General features: G+C 46.2%; 1 protein-coding gene across 1 annotated transcript in view; it reads right to left on the bottom strand.

The window, feature by feature from the left end:
* LOC147124816 (neuronal acetylcholine receptor subunit beta-4-like) overlaps window positions 1-14,796 on the bottom strand; it is a 125,900-nt gene that overhangs the window by 14,503 nt on the left and 96,601 nt on the right. Inside the window, exons 4-5 of the mRNA XM_085993507.1 lie at window positions 9,840-9,949; window positions 1,931-2,879 (exon numbers count right to left, since the gene is read on the bottom strand). Coding sequence (XP_085849633.1) covers window positions 1,931-2,879; window positions 9,840-9,949 — 1,059 coding nt within the window. The remainder of the gene's footprint in view (window positions 1-1,930; window positions 2,880-9,839; window positions 9,950-14,796) is intronic.

The raw sequence follows: 14,796 nt of genomic DNA, 5'->3' as shown, positions 1-14,796 counted from the left end.
CTGGCCAAGATGAGTGCGTCCCTTACATCTCGGGCAGCAATGTGCTCGCATGCTGCTGCCGCTGGTTGACTTTGCCCTCAGTAGGAGGTAGGCGATTTAGTCAAATTTCCACTAAGTGAGAGAACTGTGGCGTTAGTAGCAGAATTCAGTTCTGTGGAAGTGGGGGAGGGTGGGGTTGGGGGGGGCGGTTAGCTGGCATATTTCTATTAAGTCGGCTGATTCTAGGGTTTCTTTTAAGTGGGAAGGGCATTGGCAGACTTCTTATGATTTATAATCAGGGGGTGGCGGAGGTGCCTTGATTTCAGATTGGGCAGCGGAGGCAGTGGTTAACAACAGTGTTTCATCTCAGTAGGGTGGGTGGCTGTGACCTAATTGCTGGTTAGATCAAACCATTCTTTTAGAAGTTCTGCTTCTTTGAAGGGCACACTGCTCTTCCAGAAGTGTTTGGTAAATCTGTTTGTTTGCTAAACACTGGATGGAATGACTTTCTAAGTGTCGGAAGGCAGCAATGCATCAGAACGGCCCAGAAATTCGGGTCTCCACGGGTGAGTACGCACGGGGTACTCACCCGTAGGCCCAATGGAAGTGCCGGTTTCCTGCATGCACTGCGCATGCGTGGGAAACCGGCACTTCTGTTCCCCTGAAAGCAGGGGTTCAGAGGTCGAATGTGTGCGCAGGGGAGGCTGCGCGTGCGCATCAAACTTCGTTTTTTTTTACAGGTTTTCCCAGGAAGGTAAGACTCCAGAAGTTAGACATATAAAAGGCAGGCGTAAGGCCTGCTTTTTACAAGGTAAGTGGTGAATTAATTAAAATTAAAACATTTTTTCCACAGGTTTATTATTTTTAAATACTTTAAAGAAAGGTAAGTTTATTTTTAGCCCTGTTAGAAAATAAAATTATTTTTTTCAAAAATTTAAATTATTGTTTAAAATAGTTATTTCATGTAATTTATAGTTTATTTAAAAAATGTGATTTAAAAAAAAATGTATTTGAAGATTTAGTGATGTTTTGTAAGAAGAAGGGGCCTGTATTATTTCTAAGTTTGACAGCACTTCCTGTCAGACTTATGAATGGAGCATTCCCTGCTCCGATTGGCTCTCCATGGCCCACGTGATCCCAGGAGACGCATCGAACTAACTGCGCCCCTGGGATACGCAAGCACTGCGCGCCGGCAGCTGGAGCAGGCCCAGGATCGGAATTCCACAGGGGCCCACAGCTCAACAGCCGGCGCGCAAGGTAAGTGCAGATCGGGGGCTTGCACCCGCGGGAAGCCCCCGACCCGAATTTCTGGGCCGTTATGATGAAAATGATGTTAGGCTTTTTTTGGCCCTTCTCCTTCCCAATGACAAAGTAAGGATCCTCATTAAAACTTACTATTCCCCCTGGAACAGAGAAGGCTAAGAGAAGATGAAATAAGTTTTTTTTTAAGTTCTGGAGGGTTTTAATAGAGTGAATTGGGAAAGGCCATTTCCTCTGGCTGGGGAGTCAGTTTCGAGGGGTCATTAATTTAAAATTGTCAATAAGAAAGCAAGGAGAGAGGTTGGAAGACATTTTTAATGCAGAGGGTGGTTGGAGTATGAAATGTGTTGCCATAGAAAGTTGGTAGTGCAAAGACCATTGCATCTATTAAAGGAAAGTTGGATGCATATTGAAAGCAGAGCTAAGGAGAGCGAGCGAGTTATTGATTGCTCGAGCAAAGAGCTGGTACAAACACGATGGGCTTGCTGTAAACTTTCACGGTTCTCTTCATGCTAAATTTCTGGGCAAAATCATATTGCATATTCAGCAGGGTTTCTTTTCACTATGATGCTAAAATTTAATCTTAACTTAAACTCCCATAAAATGAAACATTAATTAGAATATTTTTCACTGTTCACTAATTTTAGTTTCATTAGGTGTCAACGTAAGAGTTAGAAAAGGGTGAACTCACACTCTGATCATCATCTTCACTCTTCATATGTTCCGCTATGAATCTGACACCATCAACTGCCTCTTGCACGCTGGAATTAATCTTTGCGGACCTAATTTTCCTTAAATCTTGATGGTCAAACATATCCCCTAACCTCCAGCCATATTCTTTTGCTGACTCTTTATTCACATAGCACGTTTGAACATCAGCTTTCTCTGCTTTGCCATCTGTACAAGCTGACAACTGCTTCTTTCCGATTCTGTCCATATTTTGATTTTCTGGGCGCTTCATGAATAAGAGGGCGGGCAGCTTTTTGAGAAACATTTGCTTCACCCACTCGGGCATGGTGTGGGTGCTAGGCGACCGATGGTGAACGTTCAATACACAGACACTGGTAACTATTGAAAAGGTCACCAGGACCATGGTAAACATTAGGTACTTGCCTATTAGTGGCACATCCAGTGAAGTTGGCGGAACAATCTTTGAGATGAGCAGTAAAAAGACAGTTAACGCTAGCAGAACCGAAATACACAGTGTTATTTTTTCACCACAATCGGAGGGCAAGTAGAACACCAGAATTGCAAGAGAAGTGATCAGCACACAGGGAATGATTAGGTTAATGGTATAAAATAATGGTTTCCTCTTGATGATAAAATCATATGTGATATCAACATATGTTGGGTCTGTTGGAATCTCATTCCTTCTCCCTGGAAGAGACACAATATCCCATTCTCCGCTGGGTGTGAAGTCATCCATGCTCGCAACATCGCTGCTTAAAACTAAATCAATTTCAGTGCGATCGTATGTCCATGATCGAAATTTCAGGGTGCAGTTTTGCTGGTCGAAAGGAAAGTGTTTCACTTCGATTCTGCAGGCACTCTTATAGATGGCAGGAGGTAGCCAGAACACATCTCCATTGTTGTATACAATTGCATTAGTATAGAGAGACACTTCGTAGGTTCCATCAGCACTGGAAAGAGAAAAAAAAAACATTAAGGACTAGTTTCTCGAAATAATTTGGGAGAGGCAATCAATTCCTCACTTCATGCGGCTGCAACTTTCCATTTGTATTTCGCCTGTAGGTGGCACTGTGGGCGTCACATTATGTTACCCATTAAGAACAGTGTAGCCCACCTAACGTTACGTGACAGCGCCACTCTTACTACCCTGAACTCCCCCTTCACCGTACCTAAAAGCTTTTGAGTTAACCAACTCAAAAGGAAGTTTTAGCCTGTTGATTCAGCCATAGATCATGATGCCTTCCACACCCCTCTATTGTAGCGTCCACTTGTTTCTTAAATGATTCCACGATTTTCGCCTATCTAGAAGTTTATTCCACACGCTGATTACTTTGTGTGAGGAAGAATTTCCTGATATCTGCACTAAAAGTAACCTTCTCTAGTTTGTAGCTGTGTCCTCTTATTCTACTCTCGCCATTTAATTTAAAGTAATATTCCTGATTAACTTTTGAGGAATTTTTTGAGGATGTAACTGGTAGAATAGATAAGAGAGAACTAGTGGATGTGGAGTATTTGGACTTTCAGAAGGCTTTCGATAAGGTCCCACATAAGAGATTAGTGTGCAAAGTTAAAGCACATGGGATTGGGGGTAAGGTACTGACTTGGATAGAGAACTGGTTGGCAGACAGGAAGCAAAGAGTTGGAATAAACAAATCTTTTTCCGAGTGGCAGGCAGTGACTAGTGGGGTACCGCAGGGATCGGTGCTAGGACCCCAGCTATTCACAATATATATATAAATGATTTAGACGAGGGAACTAGATGTAATATCTCCAAGTTTGCAGACAACACAAAGCTGGGTGGGCGTGTGTGCTGTGAGGAGGATGCCGAGAAACTCCAGTATGATTTGGACAGGTTGGGTGATTGGGCAGATGCATGGCAAATGCAGTATAATGTGGATAAATGCGAGGTTATCCACTTCAGTGGCAAAAACAGGAAGACAGATTATTATCTGAATGACAATAGATTGGGAAAAGGGGAAGTGCAATGATACCTGGGTGTCCTTGTGCACCAGTCGCTGAAGGTAAGCATGCAGGTGCAGCAGGCGGTTAAGAAGGCAAATGGTATGTTGGCCTTCATAGCGAGAAGATTCGAGTACAGGAGCAAAGATGTCTTGCTGCAGTTGTACAGGGCCTTGGTGAGACCATACCTTGAGTATTGTGTGCAGTTTTGGTCGCCTTATCTGAGGAAGGATGATCTTACCATGGAGAGAGTGCAGCGAGGATTCACCAGACTGATACCTGGGATGGCAGGAATGACGTATGAAGACAGATTGGGTCGATTAGGCTTATATTTGCTCGAGTTTAGAAGAATGAGAGGGGATCTCATTGAAACTTATAAAATTCTAACAGGACTAGACAGACTAGATGCAGGAAGGATGTTACCGATGGCGGGAAAGTCCAGAACCAGGGGTCACAGTCTAAGGATAAGGGGTAAGCCATTTAGGACTGAGATGAAGAGGAATTTCTTCACCCAGAGAGTGGTGAACCTGTGGCATTCTGTACCACACAAGGCAGTTGAGGCCAATTCATTAAATATATTCAAGAAGGAGTTAGATATATTTCTTAAGGCTAAAGGGATCAAGGGCTATGGGGAGAAAACAGGAACAGGGTACTGAGTTTGGATGATCAGCCATGATCTCATTAAATGGCGGAACAGGCTCGAGGGCCCAAATGGCCTAGTCCTGCTCCTATCTTCTGTGTAACTTTAACAATCTTATATGTCTCTGTAAGATCATCTCTCAGATGCCTACTGTCCAGGCTGAAAAGACCAAGGCCTAGAAATTGGGTATAGCCCCGCTTGGGGCGGTAGAATTGACGTTGCGCAAATTTTATAGCCAGACGCAACTTATCGCCACCTCGTGCGATATTGGGTTGCAGCGCCCCTAAAGGTGATTGCGGTGCAAAATCAGGCATTACACGGGGCTCCTAAGGCGCTAACTCGGCGGCGCTACTCAATATCGGCGCGGGCGCAGCGCAGGTGCTGTCAATAATCGATGACCACGAGACTTTCAGGCGCCGGCCAGCTCTTAAAGGGGTGGGTCAGTAAGGATCAGCAGCCACACTCTGCGACTTGTAGGCCTCAAAATCGGCGCTGGGCATTCTGTGGCGTTAAAAACTTTGAGAAGATGGAGAGGGTGAGGCAGAGAGTGGAGCGCTTTACCAATGGGGCATTGGATGCTTTGGTGGGCGCAGTGGAGCGCCGGCGAGCTGTGCTGTACCCCGACAATGGCAAGAGGCCTAATCAGAAGGAATACCGCAGAGCTTGGAGGGAAGTTTCTCAAAAGGTCAACTCCAACAGCATGGTGACCAGGAGCCCTGTGCAATGCAGGAAGAAATTCAACGACCTCACTCGGGTCGTCAGGGTGAGTGGTGTTTCAGCAATCTTCTTCATCCCTCCATCTGCACCTGACTTTATGGCCAGAGGGTGCGCGATGCCCCATTGGCCATCTGTCAGCAAGCACCCATGGCCCTTTCTGGGAACACACATGCACATTAAACTCAGGGCATCATGTAAGGGCTATTCCACCATGGGGGGCATGAGATAACAGCTCAGGGCATCATGTTTCATCACTTCCCGTCCTTTCTCCTGCAGGCCAAGCTGGCCAGGAACCGCAAAGAGCAGCTTCAGACCGGAGGAGGATCTCCTCGCCTCCAGACCCTCACGGACCTCGAGGAGAGAGTTCACCAGATTGTTGGAGGCCGGATGACTGGACCTGTCACCACTGGAGCTGCCGACCCCATTGTGCACAGCGATGGTAAGGTCATCACCTTTTTGATCTGTCTCCTCCCACTTGTTCCCCCCACCAGCATGCTTTTCACTCTGGACCCATGTCATAGCATTGCAGCAATCTTGCATCTCTTGCTGCCACCCTGTCCTTTCGCTAAAGCCACTCTTCAACCTCCCTGCTTTCAAATGCTGCATCACCAGCTCGGGAGACGGGCCCTCAAGCTGCCAGTGCCACTGACTCTGGAGGCGACCAGCAGGAGGAAGCCGGAACATCTGTGCCAGCCTCAGGCGAGCCAGCCCATCTGGAGACTGGGGATAGTACTTCCCTGGAGGGGAGCGGGGGGTGGCTCTGATGAGGAACCAGTTCCAGGAACCAGCAGGCTGCAGCAACGCAATGGGGGTAGGGAAGCTCGGGGGCCGTCTCCCCAGAGGGCGAGTCAGGCCACGATGATTGCTGCACAGAGCGCGGAAGAGGTGCAGTCCCTCGCTAAAATGAGCGCCCAGGCTCGGCTCAGGCACACTGAGCTGATGGCTGCAGTGGCAAGGATGCCTGAATCCATCGAGACACTGGCAAGGAGTGTCCAAGACTTTGGGGCAGCACAGGCAAGGAGTGCGCAGGACTTCAGGGCAGCACAGGCAAGGAGTGGGCAGGACTTTGGGGCAGCACTGGAAAGGGCTGTCCAGGACTTCGGGGCATCACTGGGAAGGACTGTCCACGGCCTCGGGGCAGCACTGGAAAGGACTGTCCAGGGCTTCACCGAAGCAGTGGAAAGGACTGTCCCGGCCTTCAGCGAAGCACTGGAAAGGACTGTCCAAGGCTTCACCGAAGCACAGGCACCTGCCATGCAAGTGCTGAGTGCTGCCACGCAGTCACTCGCTGGCCTCATGCAGACGCAGATTGAGGCCACGCGAGCACTGACTGCTGCCACCCTCGATGGATCAGACAGGATTACCCGGGGCCCTTGCAGCACCACAGCAGGCCGTCAATCTGTGGACCAGCCGATTGGGGTGCATGCTGCGGTGCTGCCCCGTCAGAGTGCCAGTGTGTCGGCTGAGCACGGAGCAGGTGTCCGCTCTCAGGATGTCAGCATTCCTGATGCCACCACTGGGACGTCTCCAATGCAGCTGCCACCACCTGCAGGACAGACTGCTTCCACCCATGCACAGTTAGAGCAGTCAGCACCCGGGCCCTCCAAGCCCAGAGGTCGTCCATACCGTCCCTCAGGGGCTTCTGTGTTTTCGGACACTCAGCAGGCGTCCCCCAGCCTTGATGCAGCCACTGGGGTCCAATTACGGAGGAGCTGCAGGGAGGGAAGGGGCCGATCTCGTAAGAGAAGTAGATCACCATCAAGGGGTAAAGAGTAGAGGGAGCTGCTGAGACGTCTTATTTGTTGAATTCAAGGCCGTATACACCTGCTGTGAATGTTAGTTATGTTTTGGGTAGTCTGGCGGGTTTGCGAGACAGTTATGTGTTATTTCGTTAGTTATGCTTTCGGTTGCCATTGCTTTGTCATGTTGGAAGGAAGCACATTTTTGAAAATAAAGAGGTTTTATTTACAATGGCCATCTATACTATTTGCAATCATTCTGGCCTTCATAGGCTTTGGGTGACCCGGATGGTTCTCTCCCAATGACACCAAGCATTCCTTCAGAGGGGCCTTATGAGCCTCTGACAGACGGCCCTTCCAGTTTCTGGAACCTTCCCGTCTTCCTCCTCCTCCGCCTCCTCCTCCGCCTCCTCCTCCTCTGCTGGTCCTTCAAGGTCGGCTGGCATTGGCTGGGTGAATTGGATGGTGAGGTTGTGGAGCATGCAGCAGACAACGACGACGTGGGCGACTCGCTCCGGCGAGTACTGCAGGGCGCCCCGTGAATGGTCGAGACAGCGGAACCGCTGCTTGAGCACACCGATTGTGTGCTCCACAATGTTCCGCGTCGCCTGATGGCTGGCGTTGTGCTGGGCAAGCGGAGCGGGGTCATAAGCCAGGGGCACAGAGGATAGCCCTTGTCTCCGAGAAGCCAGCCTCGTGGGTGTGCCGGGGCCTCGAAAAGGTCTGCCACTGAGGTCTGTCGCAGGATGAAAGCATTGTGGCTGCTGCCAGGGTATTGTGCATTGACCACGAGGATCAGCTGCCGGTGGTCACAGACCAGCTGTACATTGAGGGAGTGGAACCCCTTGCGGTTGCGGAACTCCTCGGGATTATGTACAGGCGCGCGCAAAGCCATGTGCATACAGTCAATGGCGCCCTGCACCATGGGGAAGTCAGCTATTGCCGCGAAGCCCTGTGCGTGCTCCCGCTGCTTCTCCGGTGTCAAAGGGAATGAAATGAATTGCTGCCTCCTCTTATATAGGGCATCTGTAACTTGGCGGCTGCAGCAATGCACCGCAAACTGGGAAATGTTAGCAATGTCACCAGTTGCTGCCTGAAACGAGCTGCTGGCAAAGAAATTCAGGGCTACAGTAACCTTTACGGCCACCGACAGAGAGGTCCTGCACCGTATCTTCGGCTGCAAATCGTCCTGAAGCAGGTGGCACAGCTCAGTCACCACCTCCTTGTGGAATCGCAGCCTTCTGACACACTGCTCCTCCAACATGTTGTGGTAGGAGAACTGCTGCCTGAAAACCCTCACCGCGTAAGGTCTGCAGTGGCGACGTCTGTTGGCCCTCCCCCGTCTGGCCACTCCTGGCCCTCTCTCCCTCCGTCTCTGTGCCCTCTCAGCATGGTCGACCAGCAGGACGTTCCCCTCCAGAGCAGCCCCCATAATAAGAGCGAACAAGGTAAAGGTTGTAATGTTTCACCAGCAGCAAGGTAATGTTCATAGGGCTGACGGTCCTCTGGCACCGCTGGCTGAATGGCAATAAGGCTCTCCCACTGCAGCTCTGCAACTCTCTGAAATCAACCAACAAGTTGCGCTCTCGAAATGGCTGACGCTTTGATAACAGTGCAGTCCCCTTTAAAGAGCACCCCCCTAGCCCGAGAGTGCCTGGGGAACGTTCCAGTGAGCTGTCACTATTAGCGGCAAGCGGAACGGAGGCGGGCGCCACTCAATTTCCGGTCCGGGGCGCCAAAAAGGCGTTGCACACTGAAATGACGTCATGATCAGCCTGCGCCCGCGAGCGGACGCTAAGAGTTTGCGCCGGCGCTAGATGCATGCTCAATATGGGGCGAGGCGCTAGGCTCCCTGCGCCTGCCCGGAAATTGGCTAGCGCCCCACTTCTCGGCCTCTTTAGGCGTTAATCGGTGGCGCAACCGACCGAATTTCTCCCCCCAAGTTTCTCCAGGCTTTTCTCATAAGCTAGACCACTAACACTGAAGATCAGCCTTGTGGCTCTTTTCTACACTGCCTTTAACACTCGAATTGTTTGGCGAGGAACATGAGATCCCAAACAGCACCGACGTGACTTGATTGCCGATAAGATTTCCCATCTCCTGGAGTCAATTGTCGGGGAAAGAAGAGAATAGTTCCTCAACTTCCTTCCTCCGCACCCCAAAGAATCAAGGCAATCATATAAATATCCCCCCCCAAAAAAAAGAATCGAGGCATTGAGATAGATAGGAATAGCTCCTCACATCTCCTGGCTACTGAGCAGTTATTTGAGATATGGAGAGGTGAAGACTGCTGTCTCCCCTTCATATTCCCCCTCCCATTGTCAGCTGGCAGCATTCAACATATGAGATGTAAGAATACTGAGTACCACAGGCCACATATTGAAATTATTTCAATGCTTAAATTGTGTCCATTAGCTATTGTTCACATCAGCATGTGAAATATCTCCAAAAGAAAAAAGTTCTAAATTAAAAACAGAAAATGCTGGAAGTACACAGCAGATCAATCAGCATCTGGAAAGAGATTAGATGGGTTAAGATGGTGATTCTGTGATCTGGCGCTCTCACTGAGCAGCACATCTCAGAAAATTATGGACTATGTACCTAAATTTCTTGTGATACACTCCTGGCGAATGGCACTCCCCTCGGAGAGATTGCAGAATCACCCCTGACAGTTCAGGCAAGAACTTTTACATTCCCAGCATCCATAGTTATTTTTTTTAGGGTGAATAAAGGGTGTTTCATCCATACACTCATCCAAGCAGGTCCTAAGGACTACAAGTTGATTACATAACTATCTAGCAGTACCAAAGTTCCATCAAAATGAAAAGGAGCAATGTGATGAATGAATTACTTACTTGTTATATAATACTATGTCGGGGAGCCAAAGATGCTGAGAAAATATTCTGAGTTTATCAATTCCTTCATATTTTCCTGGGTCCCACCTCAGCCGATAGTCATTCCATTCCTATTTGAAGACGATCAATCGCAGACCATGGATTATTAAAAGGTAATTTTTACATTTTTGTTAATACAATTACAGCAGTAAATTAGCTAAGAGTTCAATAAGAGAGTTGTAGAGTTGGTCTTACTCAAAGACAGGTGAAGAAGCAGTCTCTATAACATTGAAGGATCGGAACCTATTGCCGCATTCTCACTGCATGTATTGCCCATTGCCCTCATCATCAGATTTTAACCAAAGACATTTAATTGAAGATTTATGGTCAACTAAAAAGTTTTGGTATCAAACTGCACTCAGCAAGCAAACTAGAGGTAAGATTCCTCTCCATCATGGGTCAGGTTCTTCATATTTTGTCATGTGTGCATTATGTTATCTCTATCATACATCCAACAAACCTACTCTGAACTTGGGGAACCTTCCAGCGAATGTTAAACAATTATCTTGCACATGAAACAATTCTCGTTCGTCTTATTCCTTGTTTCCTCACTACTCCTAAGCTTTCATCTGCAAGTAAGCATGCCACAAAATCTTATTGTTTGGTTTTATGTAGATAATAATAATTTAATAGAATTAAATTGAATTCATTAATGAATGTGGAGCAAAAAGTCAATAACGCTTTTTCCGTATTGTCTCGATCATCTGTTTTACAATTTAACCAAGTCAACTTAACTTAAGTCAATCTGCTTCCCAATTTGAAGATCAAGTTGCTACAAGTATTTATTTTAATCATGGTTGAAAGATGGCATTATTGATCTGCAATAAATGTTATGTCATCTGTAATCAACTTGTCTACTGATAATTTACTTGTGGGGTCTTCGGAACGAGGAATAACTGGAGGTGGAGTAAAATCGCTTGTGAATGTCATACTTCCTTGGAAAATGTTGAGAAATTGAGTGCCTTTTTGGTTGAAGATAAAAATAAAACCAACTCCATCACTCACCACCATGAAGCCACAACCCAAGGTGGCCAGTTGGTATACCAACTCGGTGCACTATGAAGTGAAACTATAGGGTTCATGTTTGTGAATCCCCCATGTAAAGAGTTCCTGATCTCAGCCACTATCTGCAGGGAACACCAAATTGTTACGTTCATTAATAACTAGACATTCTTATTATGAACAGCTAGCTTCTAGCTAGACATTTATTCAGTACACGTTCTCTAGGTACAGCATCTGTAGAGATTCAGCATGTGTGCTTCTGTGTGCAGGCTTCCATCTTGACTACTGCCTTCTGGGTAGCCTAGTGCATCTTGGGTAGTGTAGTCTTAAACACATACAACTAAATATACAGCTCTATACAGCTCTACAGCTCCATCTAGTGTACCACTCCAGAATGACATGTTATTTATCATTACATCCCCCTTTCTTTGAGGTTAACAAAATCAATATCAATCAACTTTCAAGAGAAACAATAAAGATGATATCAGTAACACTTTTGTTAGTGCTCTATAAACATAAACATTTTCATAACAGTCAATACATTTTCAATATAGTTTTTTTTTGTACTCAAAGATTAAGTCTATCAGGCTTTTTTACTACACGTGTGGGTCTTCTCAGCACGGGTAAGTCTGATGTGTTTTCATGAGATTGTTCTGGTGGTGAATGACAAGATTCAGTTGCGGCATTGTCATCAATCTGCTCTTGGATAGTTTCTTGTGTTTTCAAGAGGGAACGGCGGTTCCTCCTGAGAATCTGTCCTTCCTCAGTTCTAACAGTGTATGACCTTGGTCGTACTTCCTCAAGAACTGTAGCTTTCCTGTTCCATGCATCTGGATCCTCAATCCTGACAACATCATCCCTTGTCAATGGTTTTAGAGTTTTGGATGACTTGTCATAGTATCATTTCTGTTTCAGCTTTAACAGTTGAAGTCTCTGTCTCAGTTCCTTACTTTGCTGTTCTTTTGCACAGCAGGGTAGCATGGTGCGCAACTTGTGACCCATTAGTAGTTCAGCAGGTGAAGAACCACAGTCTAAAGGTGAGGCTCGGTAGCTCAGCAGGGTGAGATAAGGATCAGACTTGCTTTCTGTCACTTTCTTCAGTAGCTGCTTGAGAACTTGAACACCTTTCTCTGCCTTACCATTCGACTGAGCATATAGAGGACTGGATGTGATGTGCTGAAAGTCATAATGTGCTGCAAACTGTTGCCACTCCTTACAGTTGAAGCACGGACCATTGTCGCTAACGGCAATCCTGGGAATTCCATGTCTGGCGAAGATGGATTTCACATGCATTATGACACTGCTTGCTGATGTGCTTGAGAGCAGTGCGATCTCAGGATAGTTAGAATAATAGTCAATCACTATTAGATATTCTTTACCATTTAAATGAAAGAGGCCCATACCAACCTTTTGCCATGGTGCTGTTGGTAAGTCAGCTACTATCATTGGTTCCTTTGTTTGTTTGTTTGGTGTTTCTGACATGTCTCACATTTGCCTATCATGTTCTCAATGTCCTTATTTATGCCAGGCCAATAAACAGTGTCTCTTGCTCTCCTTTTGCATTTTTCAATTCCGAGGTGTCCCTCATGAATCCTTTTGAGCATGTCTTGACGTAGAGCCTGTGGAATGACTATTCTGTTCTGTTTTAGTAATAGTCCACTTGCGACACTCAATTCTGACCTTATGTGAAAGTATTTTGGACAGGAACCTTTTGGCCAACCATGATGAATGTTCTCTATTACTGTTTGTAACACTGTATCTTTTACTGTTTCTTCTGCTATTTGCTTTGATTTTGTGTCTGACACTGGCAGCGCAGCAGTGACCATACTCACATGAACATCCACGTCTTCTTCAGTAGAGCTCACTTGACTCATTGTGGGTGCTCGGGATAGTGCATCTGCTAACACTATGTATTTGCCTGGTGTGTAGATCAGTTCAAAGTCATATCTTTGCAGCTTCATCATGAGTCGTTGAATCCTTGGAGACACCTCATTCAGATTTTTTTTAATGATGGCAACCAGTGGGCTGTGGTCTGTCTCAACTGTGAAGGTGGGAAGTCCATATATGTAGCCATGGAACTTTTCTAATCCAACTACCAAGCCTAGACATTCCTTTTCAATCTGGGCGTATCAACACTCAGTATCAGTCATAGACCTGGAGGCATAGGCAACAGGCTTCCAATCTTCACCCTCTGCTTGTAGCAAGACCACGTGTGCTGCCTTCCTTTAGGAATTTATGTTAGTTTTCCAGTTAATTCAGGGGTTTGAGTAATTTGGGTCGATATCCATTGTGTGCCACCACCTAGTGGATATTTGGTACCTAGCAAGTGCAGTAAAGCGCAGTAAAGTGCAGTAAAGCGCAGTAAAGTGCAGTAATGTAAACTACTGTATATCACAGACCTGCAGCTCGACACATGGTCTGGGAAGTTATTTTCTTGTTACGCTCCGGCCTTGGACACTATTTGTCTGTAAGTACTTGAGAATGTTATAGATGATTAGTGTACAGTATATTTTGCAGAAAATGTTTAGTTTATAACCTTTCTCTGTAAGCAAACCTGCTCAGCCAGCCGTGAAGTGCTCGCTCTCTGTGCCTAGCTGGTTAACTTGTAGCTGTATTTTGATGCACTATGTACAGGGCTAATTTAAAGTGAATGTAAGAGAATGTCTTTCAGTTTGCTAAATGTATATCCACATAAGCTGTGTTTCCACGTGTTTTGGTAAGTTACATGCCAAATGTACTGTGTTGCTCAGGCTTACCTAAATTTGTGTATGCACATCAGTTATGTGCTTGTATACTAATGTGTGATTCCATTTCTGTATTGTATTTCAGTTTCACAATAAGAATCTTTCAGTAAAGTTTACAAGAAAAGTCAAGCCTTGTAATTTTTATGGGAAGATATCAAGTTGTTAGCTACCTGTCTAGCTCTGCATAGGAACGCGCTGCAAGGGCAGAATACTGTGCCTAGGCCATCCTTTGATGCATCCGTTGACACTTTGATTCTCTTTGTTGGGTCAAAGAAGGTGAGTACAGGTGTGGTTGTCAGCACTGTTTTGAGATTGATCCACTCTTGTTCATGTCTTTCTGTCCATGCGAACTCATTTGTTTTATGTAACAGGTCTCGCAGACAGGTTGTCTTGGCTGACAAGTTAGGAATGAACTTTCCAATGAAGTTTATCATCCCCATGATGCGTAGTACTCCTTTTTTGTCAGTGGGTCGGTGCATTTTGAGTATGGCGTTTACTTTTTCCATATCTGGCTCTATTCCTTTACCAGATAGAATATCTCCTAGGAAAGTGACTTCCTGGACGCTAAACTGACACTTGGCTTTGTTGAGCTTCAGTCCATTCCGGCGTATGCTCTGTAGCACTTTAGTCAGTTGCTCATTGTGTTCTTTCAGTGTGGAGCCCCAGATGATGATGTCATCAACATAGACCCGGACTCCTTCCAGACCTTCAATTATGTGTTCCATCGCTCTATGAAAGATTTCAGATGCAGATATTATCCCGAAAGGCATTCTGAGGAAACAATACCTGCCAAATGGTGTGTTGAAGGTACAGTATTTGGTGCTCTCTTCATCCAGTTTTAGTTGCCAAAATCCTTGTGAGGCATCGAGCTTTGTAAAGTATCTGGCACCTGACATTTCACTGGTGATTTCTTCTCGCTTGGGAATCTGGTAGTGTTCACGTTTTATGTTTGCATTTAAGTCCTTTGGATCCATGCATATTCTTAGACCATTGTTCTTTTTCTTTACACATACCATGGAGTTAACCCAGTCTGTTGGCTATTCGACTTTCCTGACGACTCCTAGTATGGTCATTCTGTCCAGTTCTTTCTTGAGCCGGTCACGCAGGGGTGCTGGAACTCTTTGTGGAGCATGTACCACTGGCTGAGCATCCTCTAGCTGGATCTTGTAAGT

This window comes from Somniosus microcephalus, chromosome 1, assembly GCF_052327205.1.
Source record: "Somniosus microcephalus isolate GS21.2 chromosome 1, FLI_Smic_1.0, whole genome shotgun sequence".
In the NCBI taxonomy this organism is placed as follows: Eukaryota; Metazoa; Chordata; class Chondrichthyes; order Squaliformes; family Somniosidae; genus Somniosus; species Somniosus microcephalus.
The sequence above is the reverse complement of the archived record's forward strand: the minus strand, read 5'-3'. Positions and strand labels throughout refer to the sequence as shown.